Source organism: Procambarus clarkii, chromosome 1, assembly GCF_040958095.1.
Source record: "Procambarus clarkii isolate CNS0578487 chromosome 1, FALCON_Pclarkii_2.0, whole genome shotgun sequence".
Taxonomy (NCBI): Eukaryota; Metazoa; Arthropoda; class Malacostraca; order Decapoda; family Cambaridae; genus Procambarus; species Procambarus clarkii.
Genome location: NC_091150.1, coordinates 23779797 through 23801657, shown reverse-complemented (window position 1 = coordinate 23801657; position 21861 = coordinate 23779797). Strand labels below are relative to the sequence as shown.

Genomic DNA, 21861 nt, shown 5'->3' with positions numbered 1-21861 from the left:
GAATTTCTGTACTGCTATTTTTTAGGAGCAGCTTCTCGTAAAAGCACTGTTGATTGAATGCTGTTTTCCTATTGTCGGGAGATGGGAGCCTGTTAGTCTGCTAAATGTCTCACTTCACCAATGACTGGCCTTTCCCAGGATGAAACCCACAACAATTGGCTTACTCTTGGGTACCTATGTACTTCTAGGTGAATGTAGCCATTGGATGATAGAGTTCGAGATCGAGATTAGACATTTCCGAATGTCAAATCTTGCTCGGAAATTGAACTGGAAACTGCGCTGACTACTGACGTGTAACGGCTTACCTGCAGTGTTTGATCTTTTATTGAAAGTCTGTAACGTACTTTACTTTATTATACCTCTGGAACAGGAACAAAATGCTTTCCCTATTGTCAATTTTTTTAAATTTTGTACAAGGTATCATTAGTTTTTCTGAAGTGAGTTTATAGATGGAGTTTATTCATAAATTTAAGGTAAATGAAGCAAAGTATTGGGATTAGTGTAGATTACAAATTTTAACTTTCAACCTATATTTTCTAGGGAAAATCTTTACAGATGGGTACCCATTAACACTTTCGTTCCTTAGGGATGGGGATGATGTTTACAAATAACTCTGCAGGTGTTCCTTAGGGACGTAGGTGACGTCCAAAATTCAATTTTTTTTTAAAATACAAATTTTCTGGGGGGAGCCCCGTCGGCTCCCTGGAGCTTTACCAGGCTGATATGCTAATGTCAGACTTTGGCATCAGTCATGTGTATGGAGTTCTAGGGCCTACCGGGGACCACGGCCAGAACCTGGCCCCCTCAGAGAGGCAAGGGGAGCAATGGCCTATAGAAGCCCCCGTGTGGTTGGAAGCATTCAATGTCTGCCATCGACCGGGTCAAGCATCCAGAAAGGTAAGCATTCCAAAACAAACCCCTATTCTGGTTAAAATTGCTACCGAAAGCCGAACTAGTGGATAGAACTCCCCAACAGAAAACAAGCAAACTAGTATGATGTCACACATCACCACGCCGCTGTCTGTGCAGCTCCCGCCTCCCCAAGAGGGGAAGGGGAAGCCCCAGACCTCTCACGCCGGCTACCCATCAGTTCTGAGGCTGATGCTATGGGCACCGGTTGTGTGCTCTGGCTCCAGTAGTTGTTTCAGCACTCTACCTAGAGTGTGGTGTCTGTCTTCTAGGTGGTGCATGAGCCAGGAGTGAGTCTCCAGTACTCGGGCTGCATGCGCCTAGGGTTCCGTTCCCTAGGTGCCCTGTAAATACTGCCCTTGGGGCTTGGGGCCACCTTCCACAAGTTCCTTGGGTCCTACCCCTGCTAGGCCGTTTACTGCTTGGTTTTCGGCCGCTCTTTGTGTGCTTGGGTGTTCTGTCTCCCTTGTTCGCCTTAGGGTAAGGGGCAGTTTTGCACTGCACAGAGTACAGTGCAGCTTGTCTCGACCAATCATGGCGGCCGGCTCTGTTCCGCTTGGGTACGCTGTCCTCTTGCGGGATTTTCTTTTTCTTTTTTCTACCTGGTGTGGGGTCTGCCTTCATTCTTCCCCCTTGTGTCCCTTGTGTTCTGAGTATTTTTCTGGTGGCTCCCCCTGCTAGGTCCCCGTGAGTGTACACGTCCCGGGGGTTCAGCTCTTAGAAAGTTGTTTGGTAGCTTTGGGCGCCGGTTAGCAGTACCCTGCCTGGGATTACCTGAGCGCGAGTCCTCTTATAGTAAACGCTCGGGACCCTGGGAAACCCCTGGGGGCGCGCGGGTCCGATGGATGTGACCCCAGAGTCCCCCCTCGCTTCCACCGAGTTTGAGGGTTGCTCTCACCCCTTGTCTCAGGGTGACTCTCTGTTTTGCCTCCGTCTGCTGCCTGTGGGGTCAGTGACGCCTTTGACCCGGAGTCCTGCGAGTTTTGTTGCTCGTTGTGGCTCGGTTACCCAGTTGTGCTGACTAAGCGGGTGCGGGCAGCAGGGGCGTTGCGCTTTGAGCCTTGGTGGTGGCAACGCTCTCGTTTGTTTGCTCCCCGGGAGCCCCGGGGCTGCCCCATTTTGGTTCGTGTTGGAACGTGGGGATGCTGATTGCTTAGGTTCCTTCCACGCCCCCCTTGTCTTTCCCCTGGATCCCCCCTTCCTGCCTACATCCGGTTCCTTACCGTGTGTAGGTTCGGGGCGGGTTTGATGGTTTTGAGACTCGGGCAGTCTCGGGAAATTCCCCTTCCGGGGTAGTGACGGGGGCATTTGAGCCTGTTCCTCAAGCCGTGTTGTAAAAGTCTGCCAGTGGGCTCCCTTCCTTAGGATTTCGTGGCTGCCCTGGTTTTCTGGTACGGCCGAGGCTTTGGGGGGACAGCTCGGCCCTGGGGCTGGGGAGGGGCTGACTTGGGGGCCTTGGGCCCGTAGGACCCCAGGGGGGGGGAGTTTCTCCCCCTCTAGGCGGGGCTTGTGGTTACGCGGAGTGGGGTTTTACCTCCCCGCTCGCTGTATGTGTTGTTGGGTGTCGGCCCCTCCCCGGGCTCGGGTCCTTGGCCTTTGAGTCGGTTGGTTCCATCCTGTGGGTGGATGCTCTCCCCCCCCCCCCCTTTTGGGACGGTATCTTCATGTTTCCCTGTTCTTGGGGTTCTACGTGACTTCTGGTCTCGGGTGCGACTATGCTTTTGTGTGCCTTCATGACTGGTGTTTGCTTCTGTGTTCTCGAGGGTTCGGGAAGGTTTTTCGCTACTAACCGTATTATTGGAACATCTGTCGGCTCCTAGTCCGGGTCGCCCGGTTGGGCTGCTTGTGGCCCGGTTGGGCTGCTTGTGGCCCGGTTGGGCTGCTTGTGGCCCGGTTGGGCTGCTTGTGGCCCGGTTGGGCTGCTTGTGGCCCGGTTGGGCTGCTTGTGGCCCGGTTGGGTTCCCTTTGGGCTCTTTGTCTTTGCTTCGTTGGCCGGTATTGTTGTTACTGCTTCCTCTTTTGGCTACTTTTCTAGTGCAGTAGTCCTGGTTGGCGCCTTCCCACAGAGAGGGTTGTGCAGTTCGGCCAGCGTGTCATGCGCATGCGCCTTGGAGTTTGTTTTGGTCTGGGCGGTATGTTTCAGTGCTGGTGTTTTGCGCCCTTTTTTCTCGGGTGCTTCGCCTCTCGCTCTTCTCCCTTGCTCCGATATGTGCCCCTTCGCTCCGGGGGTGTCCTGGTTTTCAGCTGTGGGGAGGACGCCGAGGTTTTCCCGTGTCATGGGTGTGGGCTGCCTCCTTCGCCTCTACCCTGCTCTCCAGCATGTCCGGCTCTGGCTTCTTCATCTGGCGGTGCTCCCAGGATCGTCTGGGCGCTGTTGGGTCGTGTCAAGTTCGTGCCTCCGTTCGACAGGTGAGTTTCTGCGGTCTGGCGTCTTTTGGCTGGGCGCTGGATGCGAGGATGTTTATATACTGTACCTATCTTTATTTAGTTACAGTGGCACCTCGACTTACGATTGCCCCTACTTACAATAATTTCGAGTTACGATGTAAATTTCATCGTAAAATGCGACTCGACATCCGATGGTGTCGTCGATTCCGATATTTGTTGGTACACGTTCGTGTCGACCAAGCACGTGGTTCCCAGTCATGCGGTCCGACCTGCCTCAGTTTACTACAGCTGCCCACTTAGTGACGATCGCGCCTATAAGAAATTCCGCGTTTGTGGTGATTTTCTGTGGGGAGCCCCTACGGCTCCCTGGAGCTTATCGGGCTAATGTATGTTATATTAGACCGGAACATTAGCTAAGGAGTTCAGACCTACCAGGGACCACCGCCAGAACTTGGCCCCTTCAGTGAGGTGTCAGGGAGCAATGACCCTGGAAAACCCCCTTGTGGTTGGGGTTTTCCTTATCTGCCATCGACCAGGGTTAGGCACCCAGAAAGGTAGGCATAACAAAACAAACCCCACATAGTAAAAAAAAAAAAAAAAACTGAACCAAAAACCGAATAGAGAGGTAGAAACTCCCTACAATCACAAGGAAACAAGCAAACAAGCAAACATCACACTTTACTGCCGCGCCGATCGTCCGCGCAGCCCTCCCCGCCCCGAGAGGGGGAAGGGGGAGCCCCGGACCTACCGTGCCGGCTGCCAAGCTTCAGTTCGTTCGCTAATGTCAACCGGGATAGACGCTTCTCTGGCCTCAGTTTCCTAGGCGGTGTTTGCCTTGTGTGGCGTTCACTGCCGTGTGTTGTGTTGTGCGGTGGCCAGGAGTACCTCATCAGTGCCAGGGCTGCATGCGCTTAGTGGCTGACTTCCCTAAGCGCCCTGTGAGTACTGCCCTTGCGTAACAGGGTTATCTTCCCTGGGGCGTTCAGGAACCATTCCCATAGAGGTTCTTGCTGCTCGGCATTTGCCTCGCCCTTGGGGCCAGCTGGGGCTTGGGGCCCTTGTTTGGCCCTGGGGTAGGGATTGGTATTGTGCTGGTTAGGGTGTCAAGGTGTTAGGATCGGAGCATATAGCTTATGGAAGGCAGATGATGCCAAAGCTGCCGAGATCAAAACCCCCACAAGGGAAACCGCACTGAGTCCCCCCCACATCCTCTGAAAGCAATTCAGGAGGAAAGTCAAGGAGGCTTAAGAACCGCACGACAGACCCCAAGTGCGAACGGATGCCAAGTCACCAAGCAAAGTCGCCGAAAGATGGGGCTCCTGAGCATGCAGCTGCACAAGACTCATGTCACAGGGTAGAGCAGGAGTGAAGAGGCACCTATTGAGGAACTCTAAAGAGCCCAGAAAAACCTGCAACACAGAAGACACTTCCCACCAGTCAAGCGTGCGGGTGTGAAAAAATCCATGCCAAGCCCCAAGAGAAAACAACGGACATTCTTCTAGCCAGGTTGATGCTGGAACCTTGTAATGCATCCAGTAAGGAGAGGAAAGACAGAATTCAAAAGAGGCCTAGTCCATAAGTGGGGTGTAAACTGAGTCACGCAGTGCAGTGAGGTAAGCACCAAAGGCCAAGCGAAGTTAAAAGCTCTGTACCTCAAGGTACAGCTCTTGCACTGCTACTGTTCCTTATTCTCATATCAGATATAGACAAAAATACACGTCACAGCTTCGTGTCATCCTTCGCAGATGACACAAAAATCAGCATGAAAATTACCTTTGCTGAAGACATTGAAAAATTACAAGCAGATATCAACAAAGTTTTCGATTGGGCAGCAGAAAATTACATGATGTTTAACAGTGATAAATTTCAGGTACGGCAAAAAGGAGGATCTGAAACATAATACAGGGTACAAAACACAATCGAATTTGCCCATAGTAGAAAAACAGCATGTCAAGGATTTGGGAATAATGATGTCCGACGATCTAACGTTTAGGGAGCATAACCAAGCAAATATTGCGTCAGCCAGAAAAATGATAGGATGGATTATGTGAACTTTTAAATCCAGGGATCCCATCACAATGGTTGTACTCTTCAAGTCATTTGTGTTGTCCCATCTCGAGTACTGCTCAGTACTCACTTCCCCCTTCAGAGCAGGAGAGATTGCTGAAATAGAGGGAATACAGAGAACATATACGGCACTCATAGACGAGATAAAACGCCTAAATTATTGGGATCGTCTCAAAGCTCTCCAAATGTACTCGCTAGAAAGGAGACGAGAGAGATACCAAATAATATACACATGTAAAATACTGGAGGGCCAGGTCCCAAATCTACACAGTAAAATAACAACATACTGGAGTGAACGATATGGAAGAAAATGCAGGATTGAACCAGTGAAGAGCAGAGGTGCCATAGGCACAATCAGAGAACACTGTACAGTATAAACATCAGAGGTCCGCGGTTGTTCAACATCCTCCCAGCGACTATAAGAAATATTGCCGGAACAACCGTGGACATCTTCAAAAGAAAACTGGACTGTATTGTAAGAGAAGTTCCGGATCAGCTGGGCTGTAATTACCTAAGTGTAGTTACAGGATGAGAGCTACGCTCGTGGTGTCCCGTCTTCCCAGCACTCTTTGTCATATAATGCTTTGAAACTACTGACGGTCTTGGCCTCCACCACCTTCTCACTTAACTTGTTCCAACCGTCTACCACTCTATTTGCGAAGGTGAATTTTCTTATATTTCTTCGGCATCTGTGTTTAGCTAGTTTAAATCTATGACCTCTTGTTCTTGAAATTCCAGGTCTCAGGAAGTCTTCCCTGTCGATTTTATCAATTCCTGTAACTATTTTGTATGTAGTGATCATATCACCTCTTTTTCTTCTGTCTTCTAGTTTTGGCATATTTAATGCTTCTAACCTCTCCTCGTAGCTCTTGCCCTTCAGTTCTGGGAGCCACTTAGTAGCATGTCTTTGCACCTTTTCCAGTTTGTTGATGTGCTTCTTAAGATATGGGCACCACACAACAGCTGCATATTCTAGCTTTGGCCTAACAAAAGTCATGAACAATTTCTTTAGTATATCGCCATCCATGTATTTAAATGCAATTCTGAAGTTAGAAAGCATAGCATAGGCTCCTTGCACAATATTCTTTATGTGGTCCTCAGGTGATAGTTTTCTATCTAGAACCACTCCTAGATCTCTTTCTTTATCAGAATTCTTTAAAGATTTCTCACATAATATATAGGTTGTGTGGGGTCTATGTTCTCCTATTCCACATTCCATAACATGACATTTATTAACATTAAATTCCATTTGCCAAGTGGTGCTCCATATACTTATTTTGTCCAGGTCATCTTGAAGGGCATGACAGTCATCTAAATTTCTTATCCTTCCTATTATCTTAGCATCATCAGCAAACATGTTCATATAATTCTGTATACCAACTGGTAGATCATTTATGTACACAATAAACATCACTGGTGCAAGAACTGAACCCTGTGGTACTCCACTTGTGACATTTCTCCATTCTGATACATTGCCTCTGATTACTGCCCTCATTTTTCTATCAGTCAGAAAATTTTTCATCCATGATAGAAGCTTACCTGTCACCCCTCCAATATTTTCCAGTTTCCAGAACAACCTCTTATGTGGAACTCTGTCGAAAGCCTTTTTTAGGTCCAGATAGATGCAGTCAACCCAACCATCTCTTTCCTGTAATATCTCTGTGGCTCGATCATAGAAACTGAGTAAATTCGATACACAGGATCTTCCAGATCGAAAACCATACTGTCTGTCTGATATTATATCATTTCTCTCTAGGTGTTCTACCCATTTAGTTTTGATTAGTTTTTCCAATACTTTCACTATTACACTTGTCAATGATACAGGTCTATAATTGAGGGGGTCTTCCCTGCTGCCACTTTTGTAGATTGGAACTATGTTAGCCTGTTTCCACCCGTCTGCTACGATTCCTGTACACAGGAATGCCTGAAAGATCAGGCTGTGGAGGGTATGTGGGCCTGCAGGTCGCTCCAAGCAACAGCCTGGTGGACCAAACTCTCACAAGTCGAGCCTGGCCTCGGGCCGGGCTTGGGGAGTAGAAGAACTCCCAGAACCCCATCAAGCAGGGGGTCTTGGGGGTCGTGGTCATGTCGACCACGGTCGACATGACCAACACCCCCCAGATTCGAATCTCTTAAATACCAAACAGGGCAGATCCAGGGCATCCAATTGGGCACACAACCTGGCGTGTTGCAAAGCACAAAATCAGAGATTCAAAGTGGCTGCTGCCTGATACCTCTGAACTTTTACAGAGGAATGAGTAATTTGGAGCACATGGTGGGAACATGTCCCACATGACTCAGGGTTGAAGGTGTCACAAACCCAATAAGCAGCAAGACGGAGGCAGAACTGATGAATATCACCAGGTTGCACTGACGACGAACAACCCTCAAATTCACACCAGGCAAGAGCGGGCTCAGAAGAGGTATCCATAGTACATCCGAGCCCATACAGGTTTTCCAGGGCTTACAGGGTATGCACTCTGCAGGAAGCCCAGGCACTGGGTCCTTGTTGTGTCACAACTTCCTACAGCATTGCTGGTAGCATAGAACTTTCCATAAACCATCAACAAGCCAGTTTGGGGCTGTGCTGACTCCAAAGCCTCGTTGGGAAAATCGGGCTCAACCTCCGTCTCCGAGTCGGAAAGGGCAACCCCCGAAGCCAGCTAAGCCTCATCCCAAGCTAAACCCTGCCCTGGCCCCAAAACCTTCAGACCTTTGGGAGCCAGAAGCATGGGAGATGGCGCAGGGCAAACTACACCCACTTGGGAAGGAAGCAAGGGCGCGGACTGAACCACGATTGAGGTAACCAACGCCTCTAAATCCTGGTCCCTAAAACCGAAGCGGGATAGCTCCAGGGCTTCTAACCAGGCAACCACTCTCACTCATTGCAATAGCATGCATCAAAGTCACAGCCTGGCCCCTAACATCCTCAGACAAGTAATGAGTAAACTGAATAACAAGCAGAGAACAAGTTCTGCAAGACTCACGATTGTAGGTGTATCCGACTCAAGAGGCAGCATGACAGAGGCAAGATGGGTGATCACCACCTTGAGGCAGAGGCAACGAACAACCTTCAGCATCGCACAAGCCGAGACAGGGCTCGGAAGACTCATCCATGGCACCCCCGAGCCCAACGGGGTTTACTAGGGCCTGTAGGGTATGTTAGTCCTACAGGAAGCCCAGGCACTGGGGCTAGCTAAGCCAGTAAGACCATGTTTGTTGCAGGCAAACTGACAACCAGGAGTCGCCATAAAATCTCGGGGACTCCTCCTCCTATGCTAGAGGAGGACTACCAACACAACCAAGGCAAGCCTAATGGGAAGCTAGGCAGACCACCTCTGCCAAAATAAGTGAATGCACTCAAAATTAAGCAAAAAAAAAAAAAAAAACTAAAGAAATACACACAAACCAGTCGCCAGAGAGAGAATCTTTGTCTGCCACTGAATGCAGGCTGTGCCAGTCGCAGTGTGCCCCATCCAGCAAAAACCCACTCCCTACACGGGGCAAAACGGAAGTCCAAGACCCCCAACTGACCCCAAGGGTGAGAACTGCGCCAAGCGACAAAGCCCTCAACCGGGAGTGAGACCCAAACGTCCCAGGGAAGATAAACCTAGAACGTAAGGGAAGTACTTGCCGGGCACCCAGGGAAGGGAACCCTAGGCACATGTAGCCTGATGTACCTTAAGAACACCCGGCTACCACACGACACAAAGCAGAGGCCCCCGACACATGCGGGGGCCTGGTAGCCTGGTGGATAGCGCGCAGGACTCATAATTCTGTGGCGCGGGTTCGATTCCCGCACCAGGCAGAAACAAATGGGCAAAGTTTCTTTCACCCTGAATGCCCCTGTTACCCAACAGTAAATAGGTACCTGGGAGTTAGTCAGCTGTCACGGGCTGCTTCCTGGGGTGTAATTACCTAAGTGTAATTACCTAAGTGTAGTTACAGGATGAGAGCTACGCTCGTGGTGTCCCGTCTTCCCAGCACTCTTTGTCATATAACGCTTTGAAACTACTGACGGTCTTGGCCTCCACCACCTTCTCACTTAACTTGTTCCAACCGTCTACCACTCTATTTGCGAAGGTGAATTTTCTTATATTTCTTCGGCATCTGTGTTTAGCTAGTTTAAATCTATGACCTCTTGTTCTTGAAATTCCAGGTCTCAGGAAGTCTTCCCTGTCGATTTTACCAATTCCTGTAACTATTTTGTATGTAGTGATCATATCACCTCTTTTTCTTCTGTCTTCTAGTTTTGGCATATTTAATGCTTCTAACCTCTCCTCGTAGCTCTTGCCCTTCAGTTCTGGGAGCCACTTAGTAGCATGTCTTTGCACCTTTTCCAGTTTGTTGATGTGCTTCTTAAGATATGGGCACCACACAACAGCTGCATATTCTAGCTTTGGCCTAACAAAAGTCATGAACAATTTCTTTAGTATATCGCCATCCATGTATTTAAATGCAATTCTGAAGTTAGAAAGCATAGCATAGGCTCCTTGCACAATATTCTTTATGTGGTCCTCAGGTGATAGTTTTCTATCTAGAACCACTCCTAGATCTCTTTCTTTATCAGAATTCTTTAAAGATTTCTCACATAATATATAGGTTGTGTGGGGTCTATGTTCTCCTATTCCACATTCCATAACATGACATTTATTAACATTAAATTCCATTTGCCAAGTGGTGCTCCATATACTTATTTTGTCCAGGTCTTCTTGAAGGACATGACAGTCATCTAAATTTCTTATCCTTCCTATTATCTTAGCATCATCAGCAAACATGTTCATATAATTCTGTATACCAACTGGTAGATCATTTATGTACACAATAAACATCACTGGTGCAAGAACTGAACCCTGTGGTACTCCACTTGTGACATTTCTCCATTCTGATACATTGCCTCTGATTACTGCCCTCATTTTTCTATCAGTCAGAAAATTTTTCATCCATGATAGAAGCTTACCTGTCACCCCTCCAATATTTTCCAGTTTCCAGAACAACCTCTTATGTGGAACTCTGTCGAAAGCCTTTTTTAGGTCCAGATAGATGCAGTCAACCCAACCATCTCTTTCCTGTAATATCTCTGTGGCTCGATCATAGAAACTGAGTAAATTCGATACACAGGATCTTCCAGATCGAAAACCATACTGTCTGTCTGATATTATATCATTTCTCTCTAGGTGTTCTACCCATTTAGTTTTGATTAGTTTTTCCAATACTTTCACTATTACACTTGTCAATGATACAGGTCTATAATTGAGGGGGTCTTCCCTGCTGCCACTTTTGTAGATTGGAACTATGTTAGCCTGTTTCCACCCGTCTGCTACGATTCCTGTACACAGGGATGCCTGAAAGATCAGGTGAAGTGGAATGCTGAGCTCAGATGCACATTCTCTCAGAACCCATGGTGAAACGCCATCTGGGCCAGCTGCTTTGTTCTTACCGAGCTCCTTGAGCATTTTTTCCACTTCGTCTCTAGACACCTCTATGTGTTCTATGTTGTTCTCTGGAATTCTTATTGTATCTGGTTCCCTAAAGATTTCATTTTGTACAAACACACTTTGGAACTTTTCGTTTAGTGTTTCACACATTTCCTTTTCATCTTCCGTGAATCTATTTCCCATTTTCAACCTCTGAATATTATCCTTTACCTGCAATTTGTTGTTTATGAATTTATAGAAATTTAATAGGTGTGTGTGTGTGTGTGTGTGGTGTGGAGAAAAAAAAAGTAGTTAGTAAACAATTGATTGACAGTTGATAGGCGGGCCAAAAGAGCAAAGCTCAACCCCCGCAAACACAACTAGGTGAATACAAAGCTGGCAAAGCCACAAACGCCAAAGCCAGTCAATAATTCGAGGCCCGAGGAGACTTGTTGACAACGGCACATCAGTCAACGGTTGGAGCTCTGTTTGGAGTGACTGGCTCGCCTGAGCGGGCTTCCCCCTCATCCCTGTTGGGGAAGTGGGATATGCTAATTAGCAGGCACACTAGTTGGACGACGATTTGCTTGTTTCATTGTTTTCTGTTGGGGGAGTTCTTCGGCTCTGTTCAGACATAGTTTGCAATTTTAACCAATTAGAAGTTTGTATTCATTCGCCTACCTTTCTGGGTTCCTTTCCCGGTCGATGGCAGACATGACAAACTCTAAATGTAGAGTGCTTATATGACCATTGCTCCCTGCTCCTCTCTGAAGGGGCCAGGTTCTGGCTTGTGGCCCTTGGTAGGCACTGGAACTCCAGGGGCTCATGGCACCAAACTAATATGGCGCATGTCACTTTGATAGCTTCAGGGAGACTCCGTGGCTCACCCAGAAAATTATGTTTTAATTATATTCAACGCTGGTTTTTAGCTTGGCTCTTTTCACTAACTTTAGCTAAAGTTCTTAGTGCCATCGTGACTTACTTACCTTAAGAGAATAAAAAAAATTCCAAGAAAGTTTAGAGAAGTCTAGAAAATTTGTTCACTGAACAACAGCTATGGCAAAACTGACGCATCAGGGACGTGTGTTTATGTGTGAGTGCTGTACAAACAGATGAGTAAAAGCAGCATCTGAGTACCAAAATGTTCGAGTTGGGAGCTGTTCAAGTCCGAGGTTTCACTGTACTGGCAAAGTAGGGATATGGATCTTCAACTTCTAACAAACCTAGAGTGTAATAGTCAACAAAGTAACATCTGAATCATCCACCGTGAAAAGCTCGGTCCCCGAGGGTACAGTACTTGCTCCGGTACTTTTCCCTCATCCTCGTATCAGACATATAGACAAGAATACAAATGACAAAGACCTTCAAAACATACCTGATCATCCATGCTCCGAGCAGATGCATCAACAGCCTGGTTGATCAAACCAACACCCAAGAGGCCTGGTCAGAGACTGGACAACGGGGACATTGATCCTTGAAATCGTCAACACGTAGACTCATCGAGCTGCATTCTGAGTGGCTCACAGAATATGTCAGGGTGCTCAGCAAGGTACCTCTTGTCAGGGTCTTGGCCTTGGCTGCTGCAGCGTCATCTGCGTTACACAAACTCTACACCCTTATTCTCTGGAAGGGAGGCAGTAGCCATGTTCTTCGCTGCCTGTCTGTTGCATATCAGCAGGCTATGCTAGCCCTATCTTTGTAATCGTCATGGGCCCTTGCTCTCCTTTCTATCTCTAAGTATTTTGTTCTGTTCCTCCTGGAACAGGAGCAGATTGTCTCTCAGTTTCTGTCATCTTCAGCAATTGCTTGTTGACCCATCTCGGATCTTTTGATTGTTTGCAATTGTCATTCTCAGTCTTCGAGCTGGGTAGGGCAGGGGTTGCGCCTGTTGTTGGTTGGGGTAGTTCACCTGTGGAGCCAGTTGCAAGTTCGCAAGTGCCTCCCTCAACTGGTCCTTCTTGATCTATTTGGAGCTGTGCTCGCTCCTTTTGGATGGACAGCTCCCTGGGTTTGCACCAACCCTTTTGTGGTTCACCCCTTTGATGAGGAAGTTGTGGGGAAGGGATGGCTACCTGCCTCACTCACCCGATTGTCAGATGGGTGAGCTTCATGCTCTTCTCCGGTGTCATAGCCTCTGTTATTTTGGCCCTGGTGGTGGTGGTTTATTCCTTTGCAGCTGACTACTCCTTTTCTAGTGAAGAATGAGTTGGTTGGCTTCTGTAAGGATGCTTTGGTGGTTGTTGCTTGGTTCTTTCCGCCAGGGCTGCACCATGCGTTGTGTCTGTGGTGGCTCTTCGATGCTACCTTTGTGCCACTGGTTCTGTCTCATTGGATTCTTTGTGGGTAGATTTTTTTTGGTTACCTTAGTCTCCTGTTCCAAGGCTTTTTGGGTCATCCGCAGTCATCAAGTCTAGCCAGTCTGCAGTCTATTGTCGTGCCTATGATGATCGAAAGTCTGCCACTTCGTCAGCTGTCTTTGCTAATATGTCCTGGGCTTTTATTTGGGTGTGGGGGTTTTGGCAGTCGAACAGTGTTCTGATGGCCAGATATCTTGTCAGTGTTCCCTGCCATCGGCACCCTAGTGTGGCTGTGGGTCAACATTATGAAGTTGAAACTTGTGACTCAGTGTTGCTCACAGGCTCCCTCCTCACTGGTAAGTGCCCATTCGTTTCTTTCTCTGTGGGTAGTTAGCTTCAGGGAACCACAAGAGGCTTACCCCAGAAAACAAGTGTTGAATGTAATGAAATACCAATTTCTAGGTGAGCCCCAGTGGCTCCCTGACACCCTCCCTCTCCAGGGTGTTGGGGGGGTGTTTCCATCATCTAGAACTGAGAGTGGATCATCTGGCTCACCACTGCTCCATCCTTTTCCTCATATGAAAGTGGGGGGGGGGGGAGAGGTGGGGTGAACGAACTCTCACTAGTTTAGTGAATTTTCAATTGTTTACATTGTTGGGGAGTTCTTTTGGCGGTTCTCAAGGCTGCGGTCTACTTTTAACCAGCAGTGATCTCTTTTGGTTTGCTGAGTTTTTGTTTGTTTCCCTGGTAGTGGCAGGCATTAATAAACTCATATTAATTTTATCATAGTGTCACTGCTTCCAGCACATCTTTTGAGGGGACCAGGTTCTGGCTCATGGTCCTCGGTAGGCCTAAACAAACTGCAATTGATGGCACCTATTAGTTTCCCACTATTAGAAATGGTAACTTCCGGGAGCCACTGGGTCTTGCCCAGAAACTGGCATTTCATTACATTCAATGCTGGTTTTGATGCATCTCTGTTGTCATCTTTATGGCAAGCAGGTGGCCACTTTGATGGTGTCCCACCTGTGTCCCACCTGTGCTCTCCTTTCTTGGCAAAAGTATGAGGTTTCTTGGCACTGCTTTTGCCACGTCTTTTCTCTTTGTCAATGTTCTTCCATTACTGAGCATGTTACCTTGCATTGGTGCTCTCCTTTCTTTCTTGGATTTCTCTTCATTGGTATCTCGTGCCAAATACTGTCACCTCTTATTGTGCAATGCTGGTAGAGCCACTGCAGAGCCGTTTGGCATTGATAATATCTTGGCGTTGTTTCATAAACTGTCTTCACTGTTTGAACCTGCTTGGTCCTTCGGCCACATTCTTTCTTTTCTTTCCTCTTCTTGGTTTATGGTGTCCCTTTCAATCTGGGATTCCTTTCTGAGGTGCTTCTTTTGGTGGCTCTTGCCTCCGGTTGTCGAGTCGGGGGGCTTCAAGCTCTCCTCAGGAGGCTGGGTTTTTGTTCTGTTGGCCCTGGTGAGCAATTTTGTTTGCAGACAACAACAACTTTTCTGGCAAAGAACAAGTTAGTTGGCTTCCAGAGGGATCATTTGATTATTGATGCTTGGTTGGTTCAGCATGGGGTTCTCATCTTCATAAATGTTGTTTCTGTTCTCTCTGGTAAGCCTCTGTTTTTCTTTTTCTCCATTGTTAGTTAACTTTCAGGATGCACCATTTGGCCACTCCAAAAAACCTGGATTTATTGTAATGAAATGCCTCTTTCTGGAAGATCCTTAATGGTTCTGTGATTCCCTCTCCCTCTACCTGGTACGTCTGTTCATGGTCCTTCAGCTCCAGAGTGGATCAAAGTTGTCGCAGAGGTTGGGAGCTCCCAGTTGTGCTGCTATCTCTTGGTAGTCAGTCATAGCTAAGGAGTTGCGGCTAGTTTCGAAGTGACACTATCACAGTCATTTCATTGTTTTAGTGTTTCATTTTCATTGAACCTTGCAGTTGTCTGTATTGGTTCACTTACTTTCTGGATGTTTTCTCGATGAGGGTGATAATAAAAATCCCTTGCTCTCTGTTCCTCTGTGAGAGTGGATAGGTTTTGGCTCTGGTCCCTGGTAGGCCAGCCAGGACTCCTAAAGCTGATGTGCTAAATCTATGGAAAGCTATCTCATCGAGCTACCTTCAAGAAGCCACCAATTCCCCATCAGAAAGAGGCATTTCATTACATTCCATGCTGGTTTTTGGGTTTTGATTCACTATAGGTAGTATGCAGAGTCACAGTGTAATTTTATAATTAAAGTGGTCGGGCAAAGAGGCCTGTATTTTAGGCTTATTGAAATCATCCTTGGCCCCTAACCCACAACAGTTCCCAAACACTCAGGCACATATTTCCTGCTAGTTGAACACACATATCAAGTGAAAGGAAATGTGATTCTCTTACTGGAGTTAGAACCCTTGGTTGTGATCTGAGGACATTGACCACCGTGCAACAGTGAATGAATGTAACTTTGTTGCAGCTGTAAGATGGCTTCTTCAGTAGCTCCCCAGAGTTTAAAACAATGACTCTACAATGCTACCCCTCAAGTGCTAGGCTCCTGAGACTGTCTTAGCCTACCAAGAGCCTAGACCAACACATGTTCCCTCTTAAAGAGGCATGGGAAACTCTCAGGAGTTATTGCAGTCCCCGTGGCATAGTGGTAACACACTCGCCTGATGCTTCGCGAGCGGTTTGGCCTGGGTTCGTATCCTGGCCGGGAAGGATAGATTAGGTGCCAATCCTTGACTATATGCCTCTGTTCACCCACCAGTGAACGGGTGCCTGGTTGTTAAATAATTTGGTGGGTCTTATACCAGAGGAAAATTACGATTAAAGACCTGCCCAAAACACTAATCATGCTATTGGCTTTACAAGAATGTAAAAACTCTTGTATATATAAATTAAAAATAAACAAAATAAAATAAATCCACAAATTAAGTGAGCAACTCAGAAAGTTGAACATTAAATCAAAACCCTGAACATCATTTTGAGAAGGATGGAAAGGCCAAATAGCCCACTCGATTGTTGAAACAAGCAACTGCACGTTCCCTAATTCTTGCAGGTGGCATGTGGTCACCCAGGGTCTTAGCTGACCACTCTCTTTACTATCTCACCTGTGTGTCACTATACTCAACTGCACTCTTGCTGTAGAACAAGTAAATGGTTGGGCTTTCTGTAAGACTGTCCAATGCCATAACTTGTTATACATTTTACGTGTGTCTTTGCCAACTACTTCGGCTCAATAGTTTCAGGGTTGTCTTCTCTGGTGCCACCAGTGAACCCATTTAACCACCTGATTTACATCATTGAGATTTTCAGGTCCCTTTCTTGGATCAACTCCTTTTGAGTCTTGTCCTTTCCAAGTAGAGGATTGGACTTGGTTACCAAGGGTGAGGCCTGTGATTGAGAACCTTTAGTTAGCTTGGCTTCTTGTGTGTGTTGTGCTCTGTCCTGAAAGCAGGAGTCAAGGTCCTTGGCTTTTAAGTAGGTGTGCACTTGAAACTTGAACTAGGTGATCATTCCTTCAATTTGTGAGTGTAACCTTTACTCTAGTGACTGTATTCTTCACTCTGGTGACTGTAACCTTTACTCTGGTGACTGTATTCTTCACTCTGGTGACTGTATTCTTCACTCTGGTGACTGTATTCTTTACTCTGGTGACTGTATTCTTCACTCTGGTGACTGTATTCTTCACTCTGGTGACTGTATTCTTTACTCTGGTGACTGTATTCTTCACTCTGGTGACTGTATTCTTCACTCTGGTGACTGTATTCTTTACTCTGGTGACTGTATTCTTCACTCTGGTGACTGTATTCTTCACTCTGGTGACTGTATTCTTTACTCTGGTGACTGTATTCTTCACTCTGGTGACTGTAACCTTCACTCTGGTGACTGTATTCTTTACTCTGGTGACTGTATTCTTCACTCTGGTGACTGTATTCTTCACTCTGGTGACTGTATTCTTTACTCTGGTGACTGTATTCTTCACTCTGGTGACTGTATTCTTTACTCTGGTGACTGTATTCTTCACTCTGGTGACTGTATTCTTCACTCTGGTGACTGTAACCTTCACTCTGGTGACTGTAACCTTTACTCTGGTGACTGTAGCCTTTACTCTGGTGACTGTATTCTTCACTCTGGTGACTGTAACCTTCACTCTGGTGACTGTAACCTTTACTCTGGTGACTGTATTCTTTACTCTGGTGACTGTATTCTTCACTCTGGTGACTGTATTCTTCACTCTGGTGACTGTAACCTTCACTCTGGTGACTGTAACCTTTACTCTGGTGACTGTAGCCTTTACTCTGGTGACTGTATTCTTCACTCTGGTGACTGTATTCTTCACTCTGGTGACTGTAACCTTCACTCTGGTGACTGTAACCTTTACTCTGGTGACTGTAGCCTTTACTCTGGTGACTGTATTCTTCACTCTGGTGACTGTAACCTTCACTCTGGTGACTGTAACCTTTACTCTGGTGACTGTATTCTTTACTCTGGTGACTGTATTCTTCACTCTGGTGACTGTATTCTTCACTCTGGTGACTGTAACCTTCACTCTGGTGACTGTAACCTTCACTCTGGTGACTGTAACCTTCACTCTGGTGACTGTAGCCTTTACTCTGGTGACTGTAACCTTTACTCTGGTGACTGTATTCTTCACTCTGGTGACTGTAGCCTTTACTCTGGTGACTGTAACCTTTACTCTGGTGACTGTATTCTTCACTCTGGTGACTGTAGCCTTTACTCTGGTGACTGTATTCTTCACTCTGGTGACTGTATTCTTCACTCTGGTGACTGTAACCTTTACTCTGGTGACTGTATTCTTCACTCTGGTGACTGTATTCTTCACTCTGGTGACTGTAACCTTTACTCTGGTGACTGTATTCTTCACTCTGGTGACTGTAGCCTTTACTCTGGTGACTGTAACCTTTACTCTGGTGACTGTAACCTTCACTCTGGTGACTGTAGCCTTTACTCTGGTGACTGTAACCTTCACTCTGGTGACTGTAACCTTCACTCTGGTGACTGTAGCCTTTACTCTGGTGACTGTAGCCTTTACTCTGGTGACTGTATTCTTCACTCTGGTGACTGTAGCCTTTACTCTGGTGACTGTATTCTTCACTCTGGTGACTGTATTCTTCACTCTGGTGACTGTAACCTTTACTCTGGTGACTGTATTCTTCACTCTGGTGACTGTATTCTTCACTCTGGTGACTGTAACCTTCACTCTGGTGACTGTATTCTTCACTCTGGTGACTGTATTCTTCACTCTGGTGACTGTAACCTTTACTCTGGTGACTGTATTCTTCACTCTGGTGACTGTAACCTTTACTCTGGTGACTGTATTCTTCACTCTGGTGACTGTATTCTTCACTCTGGTGACTGTATTCTTCACTCTGGTGACTGTAGCCTTTAGCTTTATCTTGCCCTTGTTAAGCCTTATTTTGATTGCTGTTCAGTTTTGGTATTAGAGTGCTACACGAGGATCCTGAGGGCAGGATCCTCGTGAGGGCAGTAGCCCTCGTGAGACACCTTGTGAGGACACCTCGACACCTTGTGAGACACCTCGTGTGACACCTCGTTAGGCTTCACTAGAAGTCTAACCGAGGTGTCACACAATTCCCTTGATTAGCGAAACACCTTTCAAACCGGGGTGTGAAACCCCGATTAGGCTTCAGTAAAAGCCTCGGGATCCTCATGAGGGCACTCCAGGTTGTGATTCCTTTGACCATGTCATGGTACAGTTGACTGAGGTGCATCTGTGTACACTCAGTGCGTAGGTTGGAACCCTCGTCAACTCAGTGCGTAGGTTGGAACCCTCGTCAACTCAGTGCGTAGGTTCGAACCCTCGTCAACTCAGTGCGTAGGTTCGAACCCTCATCAACTCAGTGCATAGGTTCGAACCCTCGTCAATACCCTTGTGCTGTTCATTTGATGTACGTGTATCACGTTTTTGTGATTTCTGTGTGTATTATTATTATTGAGAAAATCCGTAGGAGCAATGATGATGATTCGAACCTATGCAGGTGGGGGTGTTCCCACAGGCCACTGATACATTACATTATTAGTGTGATTACTCTCTGATTATTATTATTATTATTATTATTATTATTATTATTATTAATTTATTTATTTTAGGTCCTTCCACTTCTCGTTGAGCAGTTTGAAGCCAGGTGTGAAGAGACAGCAAGGAGAAATACTATGACAATACTTGGGAAGTTTTTGAATAGTGGAGCAAAGTTCCCACATTTAATTGAAGGTAATTTTATTGTAATACTTTTTGCATTTTGTAGGTCTTCTTCATCTTGCCCCAGCACATGAAAAAATGAGTGAATATATACCTCTTGATTTTTGGGATTGATGCCAGTGAGAATTGGCTTAGTACAGTATTGGGGATTGGCTGGGGATAAGAGTGGAACACATCTGTTATCACTTAAGGGCTCGTCCTTTTGGTCTGAACTTTATGCTTAGAATTTTTACCAGACTTGCTCAGGTGGTGCTTCATTGCTAACATCGTTCAGTAGGGAGGCAAAGGTGCTAACCAAATTGAAGATGAGTTAACTGACAGGTGCAGTGGCTGCAGAAGGAGGAGGAGGAGGTAAATTAGCACAAGTAGCCATGATCATGCAGTATACTTCCTTCTCATCGGAAGGAGTATCATCAGTATTTGCTTCCTTCCGGAGCCGGTGGCTGAGCGGACAGAACACTGTACGCGTGATCCTGTGGTCCCGGGTTTGATCCCGGGTGTCGGCGAGAGACGATGGGCAGAGTTTCTTTCACCCAGATGCCCCTGTTACCTAGCAGTAAATAGGTACCCGGGAGTTAGTCAGCTGTCACGGGCTGCTTCCTGGGGGTGGAGGCCTGGTCGAGGACCGGGCCGCGGGGGCACTAAGCCCCGAAATCATCTCAAGATAACCTCAAGATAACCTCAAAGAACATTGTGGGCTCAAACTTGACACCACTCTGATCAGAATATGGCTGTCAAATGTGAATTGTTGAAGGCCCATCCGACAATGGAACCGCTGCTGTTGAAGACTACAGTCTCTCACTAGCACTCAGAAAACCTACACCCAGCTGTATCAGGTCTAAACACAGGCACTGCCATACCCACTGCTAAGAATGGGATCTGAGGTCCCATTCACCTAAAACCGGCAATTAACTGGCACCTAAACCGGCATAAATCAGTAGGGAGCATCTTGGCGATGTTAATGCCATTTCCTCCTCCTTCCTTTTTGCCACTGGGGTGAAGGAAACCATAAGATGCCAGGGTCATTTAGTCAACCCTGCAATACAAATACACCTTTAGTCAAGCATCCATAATGGCTCTCTAAGAAGGAGTAAGAGGCTAAACACACTACCTCACAGCCAAGAATAATCAATCCTCATCAACAGGAATTTTTAAGGAACAAAATTCCATACACAAACTAGGAGGCCTTGCAGAAAAGGAAACTGGAAGATTACAAGGGAGATAACCCTGGAGGCCAGAGGCATTGACAGCCTGCTACCAGAGAGGGTAACCTGGGAGCATGAGCTATACAGGCTGGCTACGAGGGAACATAACCCTGGAGGCCAGAGGCATTGACAGCCTGCTACCAGAGAAGGTAACCTGGGAGCATGAGCTATACAGGCTGGCTACGAGGGAACATAACCCTGGAGGCCAGAGGCATTGACAGCCTGCTACCAGAGAGGGTAACCTGGGAGCATGAGCTATACAGGCTGGCTACGAGGGAACATAACCCTGGAGGCCAGAGGCATTGACAGCCTGCTACCAGAGAGGGTAACCTGGGAGCATGAGCTATACAGGCTGGCTACGAGGGAACATAACCCTGGAGGCCAGAGGCATTGACAGCCTGCTACCAGAGAGGGTAACCTGGGAGCATGAGCTATACAGGCTGGCTACGAGGGAACATAACCCTGGAGGCCAGAGGCATTGACAGCCTGCTACCAGAGAGGGTAACCTGGGAGCATGAGCTATACAGGCTGGCTACGAGGGAACATAACCCTGGAGGCCAGAGGCATTGACAGCCTGCTACCAGAGAGGGTAACCTGGGAGCATGAGCTATACAGGCTGGCTACGAGGGAACATAACCCTGGAGGCCAGAGGCATTGACAGCCTGCTACCAGAGAGGGTAACCTGGGAGCATGAGCTATACAGGCTGGCTACGAGGGAACATAACCCTGGAGGCCAGAGGCATTGACAGCCTGCTACCAGAGAGGGTAACCTGGGAGCATGAGCTATACAGGCTGGCTACGAGGGAACATAACCCTGGAGGCCAGAGGCATTGACAGCCTGCTACCAGAGAGGGTAACCTGGGAGCATGAGCTATACAGGCTGGCTACGAGGGAACATAACCCTGGAGGCCAGAGGCATTGACAGCCTGCTACCAGAGAGGGTATCCTGGGAGCATGAGCTATACAGGCTGGCTACGAGGGAACATAACCCTGGAGGCCAGAGGCATTGACAGCCTGCTACCAGAGAGGGTAACCTGGGAGCATGAGCTATACAGGCTGGCTACGAGGGAACATAACCCTGGAGGCCAGAGGCATTGACAGCCTGCTACCAGAGAGGGTAACCTGGGAGCATGAGCTATACAGGCTGGCTACGAGGGAACATAACCCTGGAGGCCAGAGGCATTGACAGCCTGCTACCAGAGAGGGTAATCTGGGAGCATGAGCTATACAGGCTGGCTACGAGGGAACATAACCCTGGAGGCCAGAGGCATTGACAGCCTGCTACCAGAGAGGGTAACCTGGGAGCATGAGCTATACAGGCTGGCTACGAGGGAACATAACCCTGGA

General features: G+C 47.3%; 1 protein-coding gene across 2 annotated transcripts in view; it reads left to right on the top strand.

Moving 5' to 3' along the window:
- Mms19 (MMS19 nucleotide excision repair protein) overlaps positions 1-21861 on the top strand; it is a 231306-nt gene that overhangs the window by 108783 nt on the left and 100662 nt on the right. For both annotated transcript variants that reach the window (XM_069322871.1, XM_069322820.1), the window contains exon 8: positions 19201-19321. In XM_069322871.1, coding sequence (XP_069178972.1) covers positions 19201-19321 — 121 coding nt within the window. The remainder of the gene's footprint in view (positions 1-19200; positions 19322-21861) is intronic.